Source organism: Nycticebus coucang, chromosome 5, assembly GCF_027406575.1.
Source record: "Nycticebus coucang isolate mNycCou1 chromosome 5, mNycCou1.pri, whole genome shotgun sequence".
Taxonomy (NCBI): domain Eukaryota; kingdom Metazoa; phylum Chordata; class Mammalia; order Primates; family Lorisidae; genus Nycticebus; species Nycticebus coucang.
In genome coordinates, this window is record NC_069784.1 from 16116308 (window position 1) to 16140176 (window position 23869).

Genomic DNA, 23869 nt, shown 5'->3' on the forward strand with positions numbered 1-23869 from the left:
TATGACAACATCTTTAATAATTGATTCACAAGCATCATGCACTAAAGAAATTCTTCTCATAGGTCTATCTACTTCCCTCCTTCCAAAAGAGAGCGCTCTCACCTTTTTGTACTCGTTATTGTAATGGGCCATTCTCTCTTGGCCTTCAACTTCAGATTCAGTTTCAAGAATGGAAAGGAATAGTTGGGCAAAGCAGATGCTTGAAACATTTTTTATTTAATCTGATGAGTGGGTGATCAATATGTTTACCTGATTGCATAGCAGCCAATTGGACACTGAGTCCTTTGTGAAGCATTGCATTGAGTGGCTAAAACCAGGGAGGTGGAGATGTGTAAACATCTTTGGTTAAGAAAAAAAAGAACAATTGAATTTGTTGTTGTTTTGAAATGCCCTTTTTATACCTGTTTCCTTGAGAGAGAGATGGTTCTAAATGACAGGTCCTAATTATTACTAAGACATGATGTTTTGTCATCTCTGTTTTATGTGTGAACCACATACATTTGTTCTCACTCACAGTCAATCAGAAAAGAAAAAAATATGAAATATAGTTAATTTAACAACTACTTATCAACCCGAAGTTCCCCTGTCCCCTGAACTTCACACTACACAATGTTTGCTCCAAAGAGTTAACTACACATCCCCTTTTTTCTCTCCAGAACTTTCTGATGACTTCGCAAACCAGTCAACAGTTCAGAACAAAGGAATTCAGAGTCACGCTGGCCTGTTGTGACAGATCACACAATTACATGGGATTCATCCCATTCTGAAAGTGCCTGAATAGCAAACAGCAGAGGTAAAAAGGACTCAAATGTCAGAGCCAGAACAGCCTGAGAGAGACTCAAAGCTCAGACTCCCCAGCCTCTGGGGGCAGGTTTCCTGCTGTGCCATGGAATAAAGGAGACAGAGAGAGAATGACAGCAAGACTTGTGAACACATCCCTTGCTTTGCTCTTCTTTGGCCTCTTTGAGGTGTTGAAGGCAGCAGAAATATCATGCAGAAATGAAGAAGGGGAAGCTGTGGATTGGTAGGTAAATGAGATGTGAGGATTGGAGCATGCGAATGGAAAGAGTACGGGAGGAGAAGGGCTTGCAGTGCAGCTCCTGAGGGAAACCTCCACGCGGCTTCCTCCCCGTAAAAAGGAAGGGAGTTGGCTGGGTGCTGAAAAGGAGTTGGCTGCTCACACCTTATAATCCCAGCACTCTGGGAGGCCGAGGTGGGTGGATCTCCTGAGCTCTGGAGTTCAAGACCAGCCTGAGCAAAAGCAAGACCCTGATTCTACTAAGAAAAAAATAATAGAAAAACTAGTCAGGCATTGTGGCAAATGCTTACTTAGGAGCCTGAGGAAGGAGAATCACTTAAGCCCAAGAGTATGAGGTTGCTGTGAGAGAGAGTAACATGGCACTCTACTCAGGGTACAGAGTCTGACTCTGTCTAAAAATTAAAAAAAAAAAGAAAGAAAGGGAGTTAAAATGTGCAAATGGGCCAAATTCCAAACAGTGGCAGGCCTCTGAGTGAGGGAGTGCTCCCCTGGGAAGGGCTGAGCAGCACCCCCTTGGGCCTGACTCACGGCTCTCAGCAGGGCAAGACCAGTTGACTGACAGCTCTGTCAGGTAGCAATTTCCTTTGACTACACAGTAACTTTCCAGCAGAACTCTTCCAACATCCTTCTAGGGACCAACCAAGGAGAGAAGGCAGGTGGCTATTTTTCGGAAACCAGAGCACACACTCCCTCTTAGGAGGAGGGGAAGGCGCACCTGCTCACAGGGCTATTGGGCTGACCCCAGCTGGTACAGGAGCACAGCAGCTGCTGGAGTGGGCAGGGGTCACTGGTACGGTGGCAAAGACACTAAGAAAAGTGTGGCTGGAGAGGCACAGACTGTCCTAAAGCTTTGATCCCTTTTTTGCTCTGATTAGGACGTTTCCATTGCCAGTGTGGTTGGTGCTCGGCTTTGCGTGAATTTCAGGCTGGAGAACACAGTCAGCCAGTCTGTCGGTGGTTACTCAGCTCACCCCAGGCCCTGTGCTGAGTTGTGAAAAGACAAACAGGAGCAAAACGTAGTTTCTAGCCTCAGCTCACAGTTATGTAGTAAGGGCATAGGTGGGACACTGGGCATACAGGGCCCAGAAGGCTTCTCTGGGGAAGGATTGTTTGAGCTAAGTTTTGAGGACAATTAAGTTGTAGCAAAAACATGAAGAAAGATGCAGGGGCATCTTAGGCCAGTGCAGGTGCAGGGAGAATACAGAGGGAAGAAGCATGGAAGCCTGGGATCCCAGGTAGTTTGGTGTTACTGGAGCATCGGGAGAAGGTGGGGAAATGGTGGGAGGTGAGGGCAGAGAGGAAAGTGAGGTCCAGGTCACCAAGAGCTTGTGTGCTGACCTGCAGAGTTTGAACTTGACACTGAAAGAAAGCTACTGAAGGACTTCCGCAGGAGCCTGATACAGTCGGATTTGCATTTTGGGAAGCCCACTGGCAGTCCTGTGGAGGCTGGATGGACGGAGACCAGCATAGAGTCCCAGAGACCTGGAGGAGTCATACAGCATCGCAGGTGACGAGATGTGTAGACCCGAGATAAAGAAGTTGTGGGGAAATGGAGAGGAAGGAACACTCTGGGAAGACCTGCTAATGGGCAGGCTGCCCCGGGGAGGAGAATGGGAAATGTTAAGGAAGACTTTCAGGTTTCCAGCTTCTGCGACTGCGTGGACAGGTTCCGTAATAGCACAGGATGAGGAGAGCTGGGATGAGGAAATTTGGAACACAACATTGTAAGTCTGGTTTCATAGATACAGACTGGGAGGCTTCTGAGATACCTTTGTGTTTAGGTTCCCCTGGACCTCAGGAACAGACTCAATCTTCCGTGTATAATTAGAGATGGTCACCCAGGAAAAACGTTTAAAAGTTGTCAACTGGTATGCCATGGTACACTGGTAATTTGCAAACGCTTCACTGGTGGGCCACTAAATTGTGATTGATATAAAATTTATTTTTGCTACAAGTGAATGGGTGTATTATTATACTGAGCAATATCCATCAGAGAGGATATAAGCAACTATGGCTGAGATACTGAGAGAGTTAAAGGGTGGAGACCATCAAGTCAACACCAAAGAATAATTTCATACGTTTCCTGCCACATGTGAGGATCTGGCCCTGTGTATAAGAATAAGCAGGCAGGAAAGAGTTCACTCAAATGAATGTGTAAGACTGGAGAGAACCCAGCGGAGAGGGCGAGGCTCTCATTGGTAGTGTGAGACACGGTCGTATGGCAAAAATGTGTAGATTATAATGTTGGGAGCACTGTGAGTGTTTCAGGGTTGACTGTGGGACTCATGTTGATAAAAGCATTTGGCTAAATCACAACTGAGAGTAATTTTGCAATGTCTGGAGACAATTTTGATTGTCATAACTTGTGAGTGCTACTGGCATCTGACAGTTAGAGGCCAGGGATCCTATAAGGCAGGTGTCCTCAAACTTTTTAAACAGGGGGCCAGTTCACTGTCCCTCAGACTGTTGGAGGGCCGGACTATAGTTTAAAAAAAAAACAAAACTATGAACAAATTCCTATGCACACTGCACATTTCTTATTTTGAAGTAAAAAAACAAAACGGGAAGAAATACAATCACACCGCCTCATGTGGCCCGCGGGCCGCAGTTTGAGGACCCCGTGCTAAAAGGCATGGAACAGTTCCCACAACCCAACACTGATCTGGCCTAAAATGTAAAGAGAGCACATTGGAGAAACCTGTGTGGGGTGACACCAGAATGCCTGAATGCTAGATGGGCCCAACCAGCTCTCCTCCCTGGGAGAAATCCAAAGAGATACAGAGACGGAAGACAATGGGAAAGGGCCGACTTACTTGCCTGAGTGTAGGCCACAGGTCAAGGGAACCTCCACCTACCCCAAAGTCCAAACCCAAATCTCATGCCCAGACAGCCAGCTGCAAAGAGGTGATCATGCCAACTGCTTGTGGCACAAGAGAACCCAGGATTCCCCCAGGCCAGATCTGGCCTTGGCCTTCTCCCCACTGCAGTCACATGGACTGTGGGGGCCACAACAGAGAGCCGATCTCAATGTACATAGACACCCACTTCAGGGGCCTCGCCCACCAGGCCAATAAATGTCTTAGAACATACATATCTGGTCAGCTTTATTAGGTTATTGAGTAAGAAATGTCCAATTTTCTGAAGTGCTAAGTTTGATGATTGACATCTGACACCTCACTTTGACAATTTTTTTTTTTTTATTGTGAAGGTGCATCATTCTTTCGAACACACATTTTGGTTTGTGATTATTTTTCAAAAAAAATTTAGAGTAATTTTTGGTGAAACTGTGAGTAAGTAAAAAATTCATGTTACTTTTGAATGTGATTTCCATTGTGGAGCCAGCACAGCACAGACAGCTTGAAATATCAAGGAAGTGTTTGGGAAGGATCGTGGTTAATGACCGCACAGTACATCGATGGCTGGGGAAATCCTGTTCTGTTGATTTTAATCTTGACAATGAGCCATGCAGGAGACGAGACCTAAGCTGGATAATGATGAGCTGAACGCTATAGTGGAAGTGAATTCATCTCAACCTAGGCACAAATTAGCAGCAAGGTTCGACATTACTATTCCAACAATATTGGACCATTTGAAACAAATTGGCGAGGTAAAGAAGCTGCGTAGATGAGTTCTGAGTGAGTCAAAGGAGCTTCAGAAGAGAAATTGTCTCAAAGCTGACTGTCTTTGCTGTCACAACAAAGGCAGACCATTTCCACAATGTATTGTCATGTGTGTTAAAAAATGGATTCATTTCAACAATTGCAAGCATTTGGCATAATGGTTGGATAAAGATGAGGCCAAAACACAGTCCTAACCTGAATATAAAAAGAATATCCTAATGGTGGTGTCCATCCGGTGGCATCATCCCCTGCAGCTTCAGGAAACCTGGTTAATCAATGACAACAGGCATCTCCTGTAACTGAGTGACGCATGATGAGGGTGTTTGCAAGTAAGCAGCCCGGACAGGCTGATCTTCTTACAAGGCAGTGCTGTCGCACCAACAACGCTGCTTTGTCATCCACTGTATTCAGCAGACCTTGCACCAACTGACTGCCACGGCTTCCAGGCTTTGGACCCCTTCTTGCAAGGAAAAATATTCAATTCTCAACAAGCTGTGGAAAACACTTTTGCAATTTCATTGCCACTTGCTCTTGGGCATTTTTGCTGCTGGCCTACTTAAGCTACTGGCAAGATGGCAAAACGGTGTCAACAGTTTAGGCACATCCTTTGATTGATTGTACTGCTTCTTGTTTGAGACATAATAAACTTTGGATTTGAAATTGGACATTTCATACTTAATGACCTAATATATTTCCTTCTCTGGAGAGGAGCAAACGGAAGGGTTGAGAAATAGGTAGACCTCCTCCTTTTCTCCCGCCCCCGCCTTCCCTTCTCTCTAACCCCTTCTCTCTCTTCTTCTCAGCTCTTCCTCCCACTCTCTTTTCTTTCTCTAATATAAAATAAACTTAGACTTCTATATCCTAAAGAAAGAATGAAAGAAAGAAAGAGACAGACAGTTTGAGCAAATCCTTTTCCGCAGAGGTCTTCTGTGAAGTGTGAGATACGTCGATGTAGGAAAACACTCAATGCATGCTAATAATTCATAATTATTTCCTTTGCTAGGTTTACCTTTTATAAGTTACCTAGACAAGTGAAAAGACTAGAAAAAGCCAGTAGAGAGACTGGGTTAGAGTACCTGTACCTGGACTCTACAGCCAGAAGCTGGAGGAGGAGTGAGCAGCTGATGAATGCCACCAGGAGTGTTTTGGGAAGGACGTTACATCAGCTGTACCAAGCTCATACCTCTGAGGTAGGTTATAGTTAATTATTCATTTGAATAACATAAAATGCTCATCCATGCAACCCCCAATCCTAGCACCTCGAAGTAAGCTAGTTTTGGACTAGCCCAGAGCAACTATCTGAATTAACATGACCAAGACTTTGGGAAATGTGTCATCGTACTCTACAGCAATGCCAAATTGTTGGTTTGCTTGGCATCATACCTCCTGGTCTCATGGAAAAGTGTGGACTAATTATACATTGAAGTCTTCTGGCTGCCAAACCCTCTGCCACTTCGTACTTGCTATCTTGTCCATTTAATAGAAGTAGGGAGGGGAAAGCTCACCTGTAGCACAGTGGTTATGGCACCAGCCACATACACCAAGGGTGGCTGGTTCGAACCCAGCTCAGGCCAGCTAAACAACTGCAACCAAAAAATAGCCAGGTGTTGTGGCAGGCACCTGTAGTCCCAGCTACTTGGGAGGCTGAGACAAGAGAATCACTTAAGCCCAAGAGTTGGAGGTTGCTGTTAGCTTTGACGCCACAGTACTCTACCGATGGCAGCAAAGTGAGATTCTGTCTCAAAAAAAAGAAGAAGAAGAAGAAGAAGAAGGGAGAAGGGTCTTCTCTCCTGCTACAAGGTAATAGAGGCCCATGGTCATTATGCCACAAGTTATGGGTTGTTTATGTCAAGGTGTTGGTGAGTTGTAATCATCGAAATAAAGGGTTTAAATAAATAAAGGGTTTAAATAAACCCCACTTGATCTTCCTTTGGCTCAATTATTTTCCAAATGGTAGGTTGATAAGGCGGGCTCTAGTTCAAGGCCCTAACACTAACTTGCCTGAATGGACTTCATCACGCAATGAACTTGACAGCCAGAGACATAGGCGAGTAGGCCTATTGGCTTAATGTGGGCAGCCTCTCAATGTTCTAAGCACTATTTGTTGTTCAGTGGCAAGATACTGCTTACCGGCTGAGGACCACAAGTAAAACAGAGAGATAATTAACATCCAGTTACACTCATGCAGACATTTCCTAAAAATAACTTACGGAGAAGTAAATATATAAAACAACTCCGTTTTTAGAATATGCTGGGCTCTGTGCTGGGCCTTTACATATGTCAAATATTTCAATACCTAAAAGAGTATTATACTCTTTCAGCCTCAAGCAACTATTGCACATGTGTATCTGAATATTTACTCAAAACATACACAGATCTCTCCCATTGGGACCAGCCTTCAATTACAAAGTTAAAATTTATTTACCTGCCGTTAAGACCAGCCTTCAAAGGCAAATTATAAAGTTAAAACTTATTTGTAGGCAGTTGGAACACATGTGATGTGCCAAGCACTGTTCTGGGTGCTTTTAAAAATTGTTTAATCTCAAGAACAACCATGCTTTAAACCAACTACAGTTGACCCTTGAACAATGTGGGGGTTAGGGGTGCTGACCCCTATCCCCATGCAGCTGAAAATTCACGCATAACTTCTCATTCTCAAAAAAACTTAACTACTAATACCCTGCTTTTGACCAAAAGCCTTATTGATTATATAAATGGTCGATGAACATATGTTTTGTATATTACATGTATTATGCACTATATTCTTGCAATAAAGTAAGCTAGAGAAAAATATTATTAAATATTATTGAGAAAACCGTAAGGAAAAGAAAACATATTTATTATTCACTGAGTGGAAATGGAACATCATAAAAGTCTTCATCTTTGTCATCTTCATATTAAGTAGGCTGAGGAGGAGGAGGCAGAGGAGGGGTTGGATTTGCTGTCTCAGGATGGCAGAGGCAGAAGAGGTGAAGGGGGAGGGGGAGGCAGAGAGGCAGGCACGCTTGGTGTGACTTCATGGAAATGCTTCATGGTTTCTGTCTTTTTGCTTTTTTAAAGAAAGATATTCTTTAATTGTCATTATTTTATGATACTTGGTAGAGTCCTGTATATCCTTTATTCAATAGTTCATATTAGCATTTTATACTCTGACTACCACATATGTTCCCTAATTATTTTATTCAAAATACTATGAGAGTTGGCAGGGCCCACAGCTCAGTGGGTGAGGCACTGGCCACATACACCGAGGCTGGTGGGTTCAAACCCAGCCCAGGCCTGCTAAAACAACAATGACAACTGCAACAACAACAATAAGAAAAAAAAATGGCCGGGTTTTGTGGCAGGTGCCTGTAGTCTCAGCTACTTGGGAGGCTGAGGCAGGAGATTCACCTAAGCCCAAAAGTTTGTGGTTGCTGTGAGCTGTGACGCCATAGCACTCTACCCAGGGCAACAGCTTGAGACTCTGTCTCAAAAAATATTATGAGAGCACAAATATTTTTGGTTATATGGATCAATTCTATTATGGTTGAGTCAAGGTTGTAAGGGTGCCCATCACCCAGATAGTGTTCACTGTGTCCATTAGGTAGAATTTTACCTATCTACCCTTCTTTCCTGCTTGATTTTCATGAGTTTTACTTCCCTCTCTGCACAAGTGTATTAATTAGTTAGCTCCAGTTTAATAGTGAGTACATGTGGTGTTCGTTTTTCATTTCTTTAGATATTTCACCAAGGATAATGGTCTCCAGTTCCATCCAAATTGTTGCACAAGGCATTAAGTCACTCTTCTTCCTGGCTGAGTAGTATTCCATAGAGTGTATGTACCAGACTTTGTGGATTCACTCATGAATTGATGGGCATGTGGATTGATTCTGCATCTTTGCAATTGTGAATTATGCTGTTATAAACATTCAAGTACAAATACCTTTTTAATAAAATGATTTGTTTTTTATTGGGAAAATATCCAGTAGTGGTATTGCTGGATCAAACGATAGGTCCACTTTTAGTTCTTTGAGAAATCTCCCCACTGTTTTCCATAGAAACCATAGGGGTTGTACTAATTTATAGCCTCACCAGCAATGTATAAGCATTTCTTTCTCTCTGCATCCATGCCAACATCTATTGTTTTTAGACTTTTTAATAAAAGCCCTTCTTTTTTTTTAAGAGAATGATTTTTATTTCCATTTTTTTTAATTAAATCATAGCTGTGTACATTAATGCAAATATGGGGTATAATGTGCTGGTTTTATATACAATTTGAAATACTTTCATGAAACTGGTTAACATAGCCTTCACCACATTTTCTTAGTTATTTTGTTAGACATTTATATTCTACACTTAGTGCAGAATGTGTAACATGTACCTTTGTAGAATGCACCATAGGTGTGGTCCCAACAATTACCCTCCCTCCACCCATCCTCCCCCCTCCACTCCCCTCCACCTCCTCTTTCCCCTTCATCTTGGCCTGTAGTTGGGGTGTAGCATTCATGGAAGTGTGGGTGTTCATAAATTGGTTTCATAGTAGGCTGAGTACATTGGATACTTTTTCTTCCATTCTTGAGATACTTTGCTAAGAAGAATATGTTCCAGCTCCATCCATGTAAACATAAAAGAGGCAAAGTCTCCATCTTTTTTTAAGGCTGCATAATATAGCCGGGCGTTGTGGTGAGTGCCTGTAGTCCCAGCTACTTGGGAGGCTGAGGCAAGAGAATCACCTAAGCCCAGGAGTTGGAGGCTGCTGTGAGCTGTGTGACACCACAGCACTCGACCAAGGGCAATAAAGAGAGACTCTGTCTCTAAAAAAAAAAAAAAAAAAGGCTGCATAGTAATTAGTGATGTTGAGCATTTTCACATGTTTTTTGGCCAGTTGTCTTCTTTTGAAAAGGTTCATGTCTTTTGCCTACTTTTTATTGGGGTTGTTTGTTTTTCGTTACTGATTTGTTTGAGTTCTTCATAGATTCTGGTTATTAGCCCTTGACTGGGCTAATGAATAGCTTGTGAATATTTTCTCCCATTCTGTAGGCTATTTGCTCTGTTTATGATTTCCTTAGCTGTGCAGAGCTTTTTAATTTAATCAAGTCCCATTTATTTGTTGTTGTTGTTGCTACTGTTGCTGTGATTGCCACTGGGGCATTCTTCATAAAGTCTTTGTCTAGGCTGATATCTAGAAGAGTTTTTTTCCAACATTTTCTTTGAGAATTCTTATATTTTTATGCCTTATATTTAACTCATTTATCCATCTTGAATTAATTTTTTCCAATGATGAGAGAGAAATGGATCCTTTTTCTCTTCTGCATGTGGCTATCCAATTTTCTCTACACCATTTAATGAATAGGGCTTCTTTCCCCTGTGTATATATTATTGTCTGCTATGTCAAAATCAGTTGGTTGTATGTGGATGATTTTATATCTGGGTTCTCTGTCCATTCATCTATGTCTCATTTTCATCCCAATGCCATGCTGTTTTGGTTACTATAGCCTTGTATTATAGTTTGAAGTCTGGTCATGTGATGCCTCCAGATTTATTGCTTTCACTTAAGATTGCTTTGGCTATTCAGACTCTTTTCTGGATCCAAATGGAGCATAGAATTATTTGTCTAGATCTGTGAAATATGACATTAGTATTTTGATGAGGATTACATTGAAGCTGTAAATCACTTTGGATAGTATAGACAGTTTAACAATGTTGATTCTAGCAATCCATGAGAATGATAAGTTTTTCCATTTGTGTTGTCTGTGATTTCTTTCCTCAGTATTTTCTTTCCTCTTTTTGTAGAGATCTTTCATGTCTTTGGTTAAGTATATTCCTAAGTATTTTATTTTCTTTGTAGCTATTGAGGATGGTATTGAGTCTTTGATGTGATTCTCAACTTGATTATCATTGGTGTATAGAAAGGCTACTGATTTGTGTACATTGATTTTGTAACATGAGACTTTGCTGAATTTATTTATCAGTTCCAGGAGTCTCTTGGTGATGTCTTTGGCGTTTTCTGAGATCATGTCATCAGCAGCAGCTGAAATTTCGCTTTTTCATTTCTTTAAAAATGTTTCTATATGGAACCAACATTTCTTTCACCATTTGCTTTAGTTTCAGCACCTGTATCATAGAAGGGTTCATGTCATAAACAATGCAACACAGTCTTGAATAATCAGAACCCTTCTGGCAGACTGTCTAATGTCTAATGTCAACTTGTTTTCTGACATTGGTTCTTCTACAACTTCTTCTTCATTTCTTCATCTTCTGTTAATTCCTCTGGTATGGTGTTCATTAGTTCTTTAATATTTCAAGATCCATACCTTGAAACCCTTCACCCCTCCCCCCACACCTTTTTTTGCCATATCCACAATCACTTTCATGATTTCCTTGATTGGCTTCATTCTAATTCCTGTGAAGTCATACAGAACATTAGTACACAGTTTTCTCAAGCAGCAATTTATTGTGTCAAGCTTGACAGCTCTCATGGCTTTTTCTAAAACAACAATGGCCTCTTCAATGGTATAATCCTTACCAATTTTCATGATGTTCCATCAAGATTTTCCTCCACAGCATTGATGATCCTTTCCATGAAGTACCATGTGTAATGAGCCTTAAGGTCCTATGACCTCCTAATCTAGAGGATGAGTTTGAAACTTTGTTTGAGGGGGGTGGGGCAAGTAGATAACTTCAGTTCTTTGGTATTGAAATGGAGTTCTGGGTGGCCAGGGGCTTGGTCTAATATCAAAAGAATTTTAAAAGGCTGTTTCTTACTAGCAAGGGACAAAATGCTAATGGAACTAATCCAGAAAAAAAGGTTCTTGTTGTCCAAGACTTATTCTTTTACATCCAAAAGACTGGTAGCTAGTGTTTATCTTTTCTCTTCAAGGATCAGGGGTTAGCAGCTTTATAGATAAGGGCATTCCTGATCATAAACCAACTGCTTTTGCCCAGAACAGTAGAGTTAGCCTATCCCTTCCTGTTCTAAATCCTAACAGTCCCTTCTCTTCTTTACTTTATGGCTTTTTTTTTTTTTTCCAGATTAAGGCACTTTCATCCCTGCTAAAAACCTTTTCAAGCAAATATTCTCAGTGATTTTCTTAATGGTGTCTGGGATCTCACCTGCTGTCTCTTGTTTGGCAGAAATGCTTCTTCTGTTATCTTGACTTTTTTTTTTGCAGTTTTTGGCAGGGGCCAGGTTTGAACCTGCCACCCGTATTATATGGGGCCAGTGCCCTACTCCTTGACAAGTAGGCATTGCCCAATCTTGACATTTTTTTAAGCCAAACCATTTTCTAAAGTTATTAAATGATCCTTTTCTGGCATTAAATTCTCTGGCTTTAGATCCTTCACATTCCTTTTGCTTTAAGCTGTCATAATGACTTCTCTTATTCTTGAATTATATTAGACTTTATAGGAATGCCTTTCTTATAACAATCCTGCACCCACATAAAAGTTGCATTGTCAATATAAGAGAAAAAGGTATTTCATAAAAAGTAAGAGGTTTTTTTGTCTGCTGTATAGCTGCAACAACAGCTTCACAAATTTCCTTTTCCTTTTTTTTTCTTTTTTAACATTAGTTCTTACACTGATTCATTTATCTAGAAATAGTGGGTAACTGCATTTGTAGACCTCAACCTATGGCACATATCAAGCAATTCAACTTTTGTTATAAAGTCATGACTTTTCTCTGCTTCTTGGGAGTGTCTCCAGCATCATCAGTGGCACTTCATGTGAGTCCTGTGGGGTTATTCAAGGTTTACAGTATTACACTACACATGATAAAGAATACTCAAGAACCCTGAGAGATCACTTCTTACTGTAATGTGCAATTTACTGGAGCTGCTTACATGGAGATGATTAGTGTCAGGTGGCATTTTAAGGGGATTTTTGTAACACTTGAGCTCACTTCAATAGCAACAGGAAGTAGCTACAAAATTATTACAGTAGTATAGTATGTGCTACAATTAATTTCATGCAGTTATGATTTAATACTGCATCTTTACATTTATTTACATTTCTCTCCACTGCCTATGGCAGATAGCACCATGTACAGTCTATAAATATGTGCATACGTTCTGATAAATTTTAACTTTTTGTAATTGATTTGTGTCTCTTTTATAACAGTGAATTATCAAAAAAGGTATGCATAAATGCATTTTATGCATTTATGACATATCTAGATTTTTCTTAATTTTTTCAATATTTCTAGGCTATGGAATTCATCTGAAAATTTTTTCAATTTGTTGAAAATTCCCCCTCCCAAATGTCCCCATATACTTATTGGGAAAAAAATTATATATACATGGACCCATGCAGTTCAAACTCATGTTGTTCAAAAGTCAACTGTATTGTGTACAATGAAACCTCCTTGCAGCTTCTTCTGCTTTCCAAGGCTGGGGCTCGACACCAAATATATAACCTATTAGTGAGAAAATAAATGCCTACATTGCTCCCATCTCCTCGCAGAGATTGCTGAAAGAGGAGAAAGCATAACACTGTACTCTCATATACCTTGGGTGGAGTGGATGGCTCTTAGTTTGGCAGAATACAATAATGATATTTAGATGTGCAAAGGTAGCTCCAAACTCCTGGAGTGAGCAAGAGATAAATTACACTACAAGATAAAAAAAGGGGGTGGAAATCAACCAGGAATTAAAACGTGTAATAAATATGGAGGGAGGCTTGAGTAGGGTTTCACAGTGATGTAGAACCATTCAGTATTTCTTCCCTTCAATAAAATCTGCTCACCCACAATGTCCTGAGGGATTGGTTCTGGGGGAAAAATCAGAGTAAAGGGGTTTATTTCTATGTCAGATTAGCATGGAGCCAAAAGAAGAGAATAACAGCATAGGTAATATCCAGGTGAGACTGAATGTTCTTTACAAACTGGGATTATGTGCCAGGAGGGACTGTAAGAACATAATTCCCCAACCCTCTGACCTGGGATTGAACTTCTAACAGAGAGTGGAATGCAAGATCATTCAAACTGGTTTTAAATCTCAAATGTCAAGGTGAACAAGGACAATAGCTGGGGACATTTGGAATTACTTCCCTTCTTTTACCTCTGCAAATAGAAACTTCCATACAACCTTCATAAATGCTTATTGCAAACTGAACTGCAGTTGCCTATGCTTGCCTGTCCAAACTTTCTGCCAAGCTGAAGGCAAAGACTGTACCCCACTTGTTCAACATCCAATAGTCAAAACAAGACCCAACGAATGTGTTAAAGGAATAAAGCTGTCCAAAGTCACTCCTGTGGCTATCTATTCTTAAGTCCCATGATCTTTTCCCTTTATCAATAGCCTCTCTGCTCACCAAGTCTATAACCCATTAAACCTTAGCTGGCTGTTACACTCCTGATTAGATTAATAAAATTTATCTATTATAAAGTTCCTCACTGGATCTTCCCAGAGTCCCTCCGTATTGTACCTCAAAGGCACAATTTGGCCTCACTTCCAAGTTCAACATTGGCTCAGATAGCAACAAATTGTTAAGAGTTCTCCAATGAAGGATGATATGAATGCCGGTTTGTAGTTTGTAGTTATGCTCAATTATGGAAAATAGAGGTAAGAAAACAGCTTACTTCCCCGCACACTCCTAAACACAACAGCCAAGAATGCTACTTAGAGTAAGTTGTGCATTTTTAATGTTTTTAATTACACCAAATAATTACACAACTGTGAGAGGCTCTGTTAGAGACATTTTTCCTGAAAGAAAAGGAAAACAGTTGTCCTTTCCTACTTTTAATTATGTCACTGAGTTTGTTTTAAATATGAACATCATGGTTCCAATAAAAGCCATTGCATTATGACATAAATGAAATCGAACCACCCAGGACAAATATTAGCAAGTTTCCAAAACAGGACAAACCGACTTTCAGAGATTTGGCTGTTTGGACAACATGTTGCCTTACCAGAGGGGATCCGGTTTTGCGCATTAAATTTCACCACTTTTTCTAAGCAGAGAAATATCAAGTTGGAAAGGTGAAGTGACACTGAGAAGTGGATTGCAGAAAAATCCTCCTGTACTAGGGAGGAAAGAGGAACAGATAACGAGGACTCCTGATTAAACACAAAGCTACCACCAAGCAGGGGAGTAAAGCACAAAGTAGGCAGAGGAAACCAGATCCTGACAGCCGGTTCCGCACCAGGGTGCCTGTGATATCAACAGAAAGAAACCCAGTTGTAATCCTTGGCTGGTTGTTCCTACTTCATCTCTTGAACAAATAATTCAGTATTTCTTTATTGCAATCAGAAACCTGCTTGCAAAATAACCAAGAGAAATAGGGACATAGCTGTCACACACAGAGCACAAGGCAAGGGCTGCTTTTACACAAGTCAAAGTCGTGCGCAGTTGAGAACGGACTGCCTTGCTCCTGTCTGGCATGTCACTGAATTCACGCGGATGAGGAAGACACCCATTAGGGGCAGGGATGGCTCCTCATGTGTGTTAATGAAAGCTCCGTGTTGCAGGCTGAGCGGATGGTAGAAATGTGAGCATTTGTGAGTAGAAGATTTACACCATTATAACCCTAATATATTCCTGCAGAGTAACAACACAGCCTACCTAATGTACAACGATGGAGTCCCTAAATCTGTGAATTATAGCTCCAAGTACGGACACACCAAAGGTATGATGAAGGGTCTTTGTTTCTCTGTCCTATTAGAAATCAACATCGTCTTAAACATTTCATCTGAAACATTCTTATATTCCATATTTAAAAGGTAGCTTTTCTTTTTAGTGGTTCATTTTGGATTATTGAAATGTATGTCAATATCACAGATTATAATATAATTAATTATATAATTTGATTTGATGATTCCATTTTCAGAAATCCTATTGTATTTCTTAATATATTTCTAAATATACATTTTATAGCAGAAATCCAAGTACTGACTACTGGAAAAATCAGATAGTGTGTATATATATATATATATATATATACCCAAACACACACACACACATATACACACACACACCAGTGAGCCTATATATGTACACGTATCTGTATGTATGTGTATACATGTAATAATGAGCGTAGTATATGTATACATACACATTTTAGTCAGATTTACTAAGGCATAATTTACATAGAATAAAATTAACTCTTCTAAATGTACACTTCCCTTTGAAATAAACATTTTTGAAACAGTATTTTTAAATTGCTTTTTCTGTTATCATAATTTTATTCCTATATATTGTGTTATATATTGCTGTTACACATTGTTATTGAGCCACAGGTGCCGCCCTACACATTGTTATTATATATGGTAATTTTTATTATCCTAAATTTTATAATCTTCCTATTTATAAACTATGCATATACGTCCATGCATTGTAGCAAAATTCAAAGTGCAGGTAAACATAAAACGTGTACTCCTAATGCATTAGATAACCATTAGATAACCACACTTAATCCTTTTCACTTTTTCTAAAATATGTATTTTAAAACATTTTAATAAAAGTATTGTAATGACTATTTTTTCAACCTTTTCTCAATTTAACATATTATGAATAACTTTCCATGGCAACTAATATTCTTCAAAAGATTCCAGACTCAAATGGTTTCAGGAAGCAAGCAAGTGCTGTCAGCAAGTGAAGTGGTCTGAACTAGAACTTGGTTTGTAAGGGACAATTTCTATTCAGTTTTCCTGATGCGGATATAATTTTTCAGGAGATGTTGAAAATCAGTGTTTGTGGAAAATCTCAGTTTTTAGATGTTGGCAATTAGTCCAAAATGTTAAAACAAATATTCTGTGAGCCTAACAAAATGTTATCTAGAGGCCAGATTTGGTCCATGGGCTGCCAGTTTGCAGCCTATGATGGAGAATATAATTTGTAATCACCATCAAAAGTCATGGGCATCAAAAGCTTTTTATTTAGCCAAGTTGTCCTCCTGATGGCCATACTTACAAGAAACCCAACAATTTTTATAACACACCACATCCTCAATGTCTCCAACAACCTCCCATCATTCCTGCTTTACCTGTTAGTTGCTGCAAGGGTTCAGAGAGAAAGTAGGGCTCAATGTCAAGCGGAGGGGTTCTCTTTGCCAACAGAAGATACCCTAACATCCTCTAGCATTTATGCCAGGAGGTGAGGATTTCAGCAAAACAGTACATTCATCCGGGCAGAGAAGACCTCTTGAAGGTCATCCAGCTCTATTAGGCAATAGAACTTTCAATATTTCCCACCATGACACAAGTATTGATTATTTTTCCACTAAAAGAGCAACAGAATGTTTTCTTAAGGAGTGCTCTTTGAAAAAGAAATAGCTAGCAGGCATTTGGTTTCCATTTTAACAGTAAGGCAAACAGGAATGAATGTTATACTTGCATGGTCAAATGCAAACTGGAAAGTCTAGCTACCATACCGAACCTACCTGATACATATGGAAACAGAAATAGTCACAGATACCTATTTAACAGGATTCTTTTTGACCTATAACAAGATAATAAAAATCTATCTTCTTCCTTTCTGGCTTTCATGTTATTTTGCTCTAGAAAGTTTTACTAAACATAGTTAACTAAGAAACTTTAGCAAGGCTTCTTTTTTTCTCTTTGCCTCTTTTATGAGGCTTATAGAATTGGGTGACTCTGCTGTCAATGAAGAAACAATCACTTCTTACAAAAAATTCCTGCAAGTACATTCTTCATCTGGTATTTTCTCTTTCAACTCTGTTTTTTAGCCAGCTTTTGAAAATAGCTTAGCTGCTCGGCAGTGAAGATCCTGTCTGAATTTTGCCAGGTATCTGTATAGTTTAACAAGGTCAAATTCCAATTTAGCCAATCTGCATTCTGCCAAAACAAATTTTCCTTGTGGTTTCAACATGAGATCCCTCTGAACTCTTCCCAGGATGGCTGCCCTGGCTCCCTTTGTGCAGTGGCTTATTCCCAGTTTTAGGGTAATGTGATGTGTGCCAGAATTGTCTTTGAAATCTTTGAAAAATGAGCATGATTCTTGTGATTAATAGCCCTAATAAGATATTAGGCTAACGCAGAGGTTCTCAACCTGTGGGTCGTGACCCACAGGAACTATATGGAAGGGCCGCAGCATTAGGAAGGTTGAGAACCACTGGCCTAAAGCATAAATGGGCTTAAATGCTGCAGCTTTGAACCCTATTTTAAAAGGAGCTTTATTTTTCTGATTTATCTGTATTAAACTGTATCTTTGGTAGGTGTACTGCTGTGGAACAGAGTCCAGGGGTTCTGGCTGATTCATTCTATTCCCCTGTTTCCTCCAATTCCTGAAGAAGGCTATGATTATCCACCCACAGGGAGACGAAATGGACAAAGTGGCATCTGCATAACTTTCAAGTACAACCAGTATGAAGCCATAGGTAAACCTAGAGTTTGTGGGTGAAGAAAAGAGAGAGAGCAATGTTGGAGAAGGGAATTCAGGAATGTATTAATGAATATATCACTCCATTTTTTTTTTTTTGCAGTTTTTGGCAAGGGCTGGGTTTGAACCCACCACCTCCGGCATATGGGGCTGGCACCCTACTCCTTTGAGCCACAGGCGCTGCCCATATCACCACATTTTTAAAGCTATCCATGGGCCCTCTGATACCTAGATTCTAATATTAGCTTTGCCCTGGTGAGGCTCACTTACTGGGCTTGGGTTCTTGGTCTACCAATGAAATTGTTAAACTTGATTGACGCAGTAATTTTGAACATACTAAAGGCCCAGGTAAGTAACAAACATGAGTGAAACAGGCAGATATTACATAAGAAGTGGGGATAGTGATGAACTGGGGTGCTGACTCCCCTGTAGATTCTCTCAAAGGCCTCAGATCAATAGTTCTGTGGCTCTATTGGAATGCAGACATAATGATTACAGGTCTCCCTATTTTTCATGAGGAACCAGAAACCTAGGGGATATAGTGTGTGTGTGTGTGTGTGTGTGTAGAGAGAGATAAGAAAGAGAGGATTCCTGATTTTTATAGGCTCAATCTTAATTTTAATAAAATTTTGCAGACCACATGTTGCCCATAAGCTGCCTACATGACACCTCTGAGCTAGATAATCTTTCTTAAAGATCTCAAGCTCAAATAGTGAAAAATACTTAGTTTTGGAGAACTATGGAGGAGGGGAGAAGTGGGAACACCACTGTGCCATTTTTTACTGAGAAGGTTGTTGCTAACTAGAAGTAAAGAGCAACTTGCTTCTAGATCAGTGATTTTCCACTGGTGTGCCCCGAGAGGATCTTAGTTATGCCGTGAAAATTTGTAAAGATCATTAATTAAATTATTTTCAAATGAAGTTTAAAGCACAGTAAGTATTTCCTTTATTGTACTCTTTTTTAAAATCAACATAATTTAAGTATGCCACAGAATTTTAACTATAGGTTCAAGAGTGCCATGAGATAAAAAAGGTTGAAAAACATTGCTAGATATAGGAGGTTTAGAAAATGTTTATCATCAAATTTCCATCTTATGGCAGCTGAGCTTATGATAACTGAGCTTCTTACCTAAGTCAAGCTCCAGTATACCAGCTAAATTCATGTAATAATTAGAGAGCTAAATGTAATAGAGATCAGGCTGATAATTCCTGAAGCTGGATGATCAGTGCATGGAGTTCTCTGATTTTGTATGTGCACATTTAGGAGAAAAAGCATATGGTCTCCAATGCCCGATTGCCTGGTTGAATATCAATTTGCTCAGTTATAAATTTTGTAAGGTTGGGCATATGACATAAATTCTCAGGTAATTCATTTCTATTTATAAAATGAGAATAATTTTAATAGAACTTTCCTAATAATAAGATTGCTGTCAGGATTAAATGAGTGAACTCACATAAAACTTATGTGAACTTTCAGAACAGTGTCTGAAAAGGAGGAAGTGCTAGATAGATCAAGTTATTTTAACCAAAAGTCATGTGGAAGGCTTTGGTTTTTAGAAGGGAATGCTTTTGTTTTTGTTTCATGTTTTATTTGTTTGTTTTGTTTTGTCTTTTGAGACAGAGTCTCACTATGTTTCCCAGGCTAGAGTGCCATGGCGCAAACAGAGCTCACTCCAACCTTGAACTCCGGGGCTCAAGCAATCCTCCTGCCCCAGCCTCCCAAGTAGCTGGGAGGATTGACACATGCTGCTGTGCCCCACTAATTTTTTATTTTTAGTAGAGATAGGGTCTCGTTGTGTTGCTCAGGCTGGTCTCAAACTCTTGGCATCAAGCAATCCTCCTGCCTTAGCCTCCCAAAGTACTAGTATTACCGACATCAGCCACCCAACCTCCCCTTGTTTTGTTTTTTAATCCTCAAGATTTATAATGTCCATAGGCATTTTCATTTGCATCTTAATTCTTTTGTTTGATGTTTCTTGATTCAGATTCTCAGCTCTTGGTCTGCAACCCAAACGTTTACAGCTGTGCCATCCCAGCCACTTTTCACCAGAAGTTCATTCACATGTCCCGGTTGTGCAGCAAATCCAGCTCATCAGAGATCCCTGGCAGGCACGTCACCAAACTTCAGTCAGCCCAGGGACAAAATTTCCTCCATTTTGCAAAGTCTAACTCTTTTCTTGATGGTATGAAAAACTATGATCAAACAATATGGTGTATAACTCTGCTGTTGGATTCAAATAGTCTGACTATTCAGGAGAAGAGAAATAGAAAAAAAGGGAAGAAAGAGGAAGGAAAGGGAAGTCAAGGACCAATTCACACTTCTGCCAATTTCTCCTGAGCAGCATGGTTGCTGATCCATCCACAAAAGTATCTCACAACAGTTCAGCTAGGGGCCGGTGAAAACTCAGTCTCCAGCCTCCGCTTGACATGGGGCCACAGCCCTTTCCACTTCTTCCATTCCCTAAGCAGTTATTTTAAGCCTTTCTTACACTAAAGTCCTTTACACCTGGAGTCCCCAGCTCCCCGGCTATGGACCAGTACCAGTTCATGGCCTGTTAGGACCCAGGCTCCACAGCAGGAGGTGAGTGGTGGGGCGAGCAAGCAATATTTCATCTGCGTTTACAGCCACTCCCCACTGCTAGCATCACTGCCTGCGCTCTGTCTCCTGTCAGATCAGTGGTGACATGAGATTCTCGGGGGAGCCGGAACCCTACTGTAACCCTGCATGTGAGGGTTCAGGCTGCACACTCCTTATGAGAATCTAATGCCTGCTGATCTGGGACAGAAAGGTAATGCACTTGAATCATCCCCCACTCCCAGTCCATAGAAAAATTGCCCTGGTGCCAAAAAGGCTGGGGACCACTGCCTTACCCTACCCCACCGCCTCCCTCATAGCTTCCCTTTCCCCAGATCACCAGGGAGAAACCCCTTCAATACTGCATCCTCACCCCTCCCAACAGTCTTACCTGCTTTTATTCCCTTCTACAAGGCGTTTTTCCATCCCCAAAGAAGGGATGCACCCCTGGGCTCTGCACCTACCCGTCCCCTGAAGACCTTGACCTGTCCCCTCCATCTAGTCTCCCTCTTCTGCTTCAACTCTCCCCTTTCCCAGGCTCCTTCTGCACAGCACACAAACATGCCTAAACGCAGCCTCAATTCTAAACCCTCCGTACCTCTATTTGTTCCTCTTCTTGCAGATGTCTTTTTTTGAGACTCCTCAGGGTCCTCACTTGCTCAGGGCTCCTCGCCGTAGCCCTGCTCCTGTCTGTGGACACTCTGCACGCTGCTCCCAGTCCCCAGTGGCTGTTTCAGATCACCTCCCTGTCCTCCTCACGTGTTTGCTTCCTTCCTTGCTTACACATTGAGTACAGTGTACTGAATGCCTACTGCTAGCAAAGCCCTGTGTTCGGCTCTAGAAACTCAAAAGGGAACAAGATCGAAATGGTATCTGCAGAGTCTGGCACTATTGAAACCCTTTCCTTTCCGAAACACTCCCCTTCGCTGAGGCTTCTTTTAAGTTTCTTCTGCCAGGTCTTCCTCCTCTGCAGCTCCTCAGGTGACCGGGCTGCCAAGTGGTCCCCTCAGTCTACACCCCCATGGGGGATCCCCAAGTCTGGGTCTCTGCACTGACAGGTGTGTTCAGCAGAGAGGGGGACACTTCTGCTCAGAGGTGGTACAGCCACACCAAATTCAAGATGCCAAACCCACCTGGTCATCATCCACCACAAACTTATTCCTCTGCCTTATTGCAGGTCCCCAGGTTTTCCAGATGTCTTCTCACCCCCCTCTCACACCATCCGATCCAGTGACTTCCCGATCCTTATAACACATTTATCTCAACTCCGTCCCTTCACGCACCTTTGCGTATTGTTACAGTTACCACTACAATCCTGTTTTGCCTGTCTCCTTTCTGACTCATCCTTCCCAAGTTATCCTGCACATTGCCTCTTAATTGGCATTTATGATCATAAACCAGTTTCTACCAGTTTTCTACTAACATTTCTTTACAAATTCCCCCCTGATTTGGGGACAATCGGAACATTTTAGCGTGGCTCACATAGATCCCTAGAACCTGGCCCATCCTTATTTCTCTAGTCCTATTATTTCCAAAAGTCTTTGAAGGACAGAAACATATGTCGCTCTCTTAGTTGTATGGAGCCAACATTACCATAGTAATGGTGATAACTTTCGTTTGCATGTCGCTTTAGCATTTACAAAAGATTTTCTCACCCACTATCTCCATTATGTGGTTTTATTTCATTTATTTATTTATTTATTTATTTATTTAGACAGAGTCTCACTGTGTCGCCCTTGGTAGAGTGCTGTGGTGTCATAGCTCACAGCAACCTCCAACTCTTGGGCTCAAGTGATTCTCTTGCCTCAGCCTCCCAAGTAGCTGGAACAACAGGTGCCCACCACAAGGCCCAGCTATTTTTTGTTGCAGTTGACATTATTGTTTAGCTGGCCCTGGCCGGGCTCGAACCCGCCAGACTTGGTGTATGTCACTAGCATGGTAACCACTGTGCTACAGGTGCTGAACCATTATGTGGTTTTATTGTACTTGTAACATCCACATACCAGGTTGAATGATGATTTCCACTCCTGAGGACATTTTCAAGGACTTACCTAAAGTTGAATATCAACCTCACTATCTTTCTCCTTCTAAACTCTAGATATCTTTGCAGCCTGGATGGCTCCACAGCTGAAGACACACTTGCTAGCAGAAACCTGGCAACGAACAGGACAAGAGCTTCCTTCAAACTGCTCCCTCCCTTACCATGTCTATAATATCAAAGCAATTAAGTTATCTCAACAGTCTTATTTCACTTCTTCTCAAGATCATTCCAAGTGGTGTATTTCCCAAAAGGGCACCAAGAATCACTGGACGTGTATTGGAGACATAAATCGGAGTGCATCCCAAGCCTTTAGAAGTGGAGGATTCATCTGTACCCAGAATCAGCATATTTATAGAGCATTCCAAGGATTAATTTTATCTTATGAAAAATGTATCTAAATTTGGTAAAAGGACACATGTACTATCCTTGAAAACATTGATAATTGGTCTTGTTCCATTGGAGTCATTCTTTATATATTAAAAAACTGTTATCATTGATGTAATCCACATATCATAAAATAAAATACATTTCTCCCATGTTTACCATTTTATCTTTTAATCAGTGGTAATTTATCTATTTTGCATTTACATACATAAACACAAACCATTAGATATAATTAACATGAAAAAATTAACACGGGAAAGTATGTTTTCCAGATTAGTCAACTCTAATTATTTACGGATCAACTGGCCATCCCACAGATTAAATTTCATCTTTTTTGCAATATTTCTGTTAGGTAGAGAGCTAGAAATTTGGCTCTTCTAGGGAAAGAGGACAAGGGGGACCACACCCCCATCCCACCTTAATCTTGTCTCAAGTGATTGGTCACACTGGGGAGGAGGGACCAATCAGAATTTATCATGCCAACTGCAAAAATATGTAGAAGACACCCCTGTGTCTTCTACAGCCTGTGGGCCTAACAACAGGTACCACAGAGTCTTGAAGGCACCCTGGAACAGCCTTAACTCTAATTATCATGTCATTAGCTTAAATGTACATTGCAGTTCACACACACACACACATTAGGGGATTTCAGAGAGCCTCCTGGAAGGTTACTTACTCTATGCACAGTAAGACTCCAGTTCCAAGGTGGATCACTAGGTAGGCCCAACCCAGACAATACAAAGCAGAACTCCCAGCCATAATCCAAACCCTTCTTTGTCACAGCCCTTTCACAATCTATATGAGGGTACCTCTTGCCTCACTTTGGGGTGTCTGTCATTCTTCAGCCAAGAGCTCCCCAAGAACTGAGGATGCAAGGAGCTACTTGAAACCCCAAAA

General features: G+C 40.9%; 2 protein-coding genes across 8 annotated transcripts in view; one reads left to right on the top strand and one right to left on the bottom strand.

Moving 5' to 3' along the window:
- LOC128586691 (uricase) overlaps nt 1-23869 on the bottom strand; it is a 93631-nt gene that overhangs the window by 38011 nt on the left and 31751 nt on the right. For 2 of the 6 annotated variants that reach the window (XM_053592730.1, XM_053592732.1), the window contains exon 1: nt 103-166. The exons of 2 other annotated variants lie outside the window; for them this stretch is intronic. Coding sequence is in view for 1 of the 4 variants with exons in the window: in XM_053592727.1 (XP_053448702.1) it covers nt 103-132 (30 nt within the window). In the remaining 3 variants the exon portion in view is untranslated. Of the gene's footprint in view, nt 1-102; nt 204-16618; nt 16772-23869 lie in introns of those variants that run through there. 2 more of the 6 variants (XM_053592729.1, XM_053592727.1) reach the window with 2 other exon arrangements.
- On the top strand, nt 794-23136 carry DNASE2B (deoxyribonuclease 2 beta). 2 transcript variants are annotated; one of them, XM_053592722.1, is made up of 7 exons: nt 944-1024; nt 2384-2546; nt 5663-5849; nt 15181-15262; nt 17810-17971; nt 19958-20155; nt 22646-23136. In XM_053592722.1, the coding sequence occupies exons 1-7, from the start codon at nt 1000-1002 to the stop codon at nt 22984-22986; spliced, it is 1158 nt and encodes a 385-aa protein (XP_053448697.1). In that variant the 5' UTR covers nt 944-999; the 3' UTR covers nt 22987-23136. The 2 variants fall into 2 exon arrangements, with proteins under 2 accessions (XP_053448698.1, XP_053448697.1); XM_053592723.1 differs by lacking the exon at nt 2384-2546 and having other exon boundaries at nt 794-1024.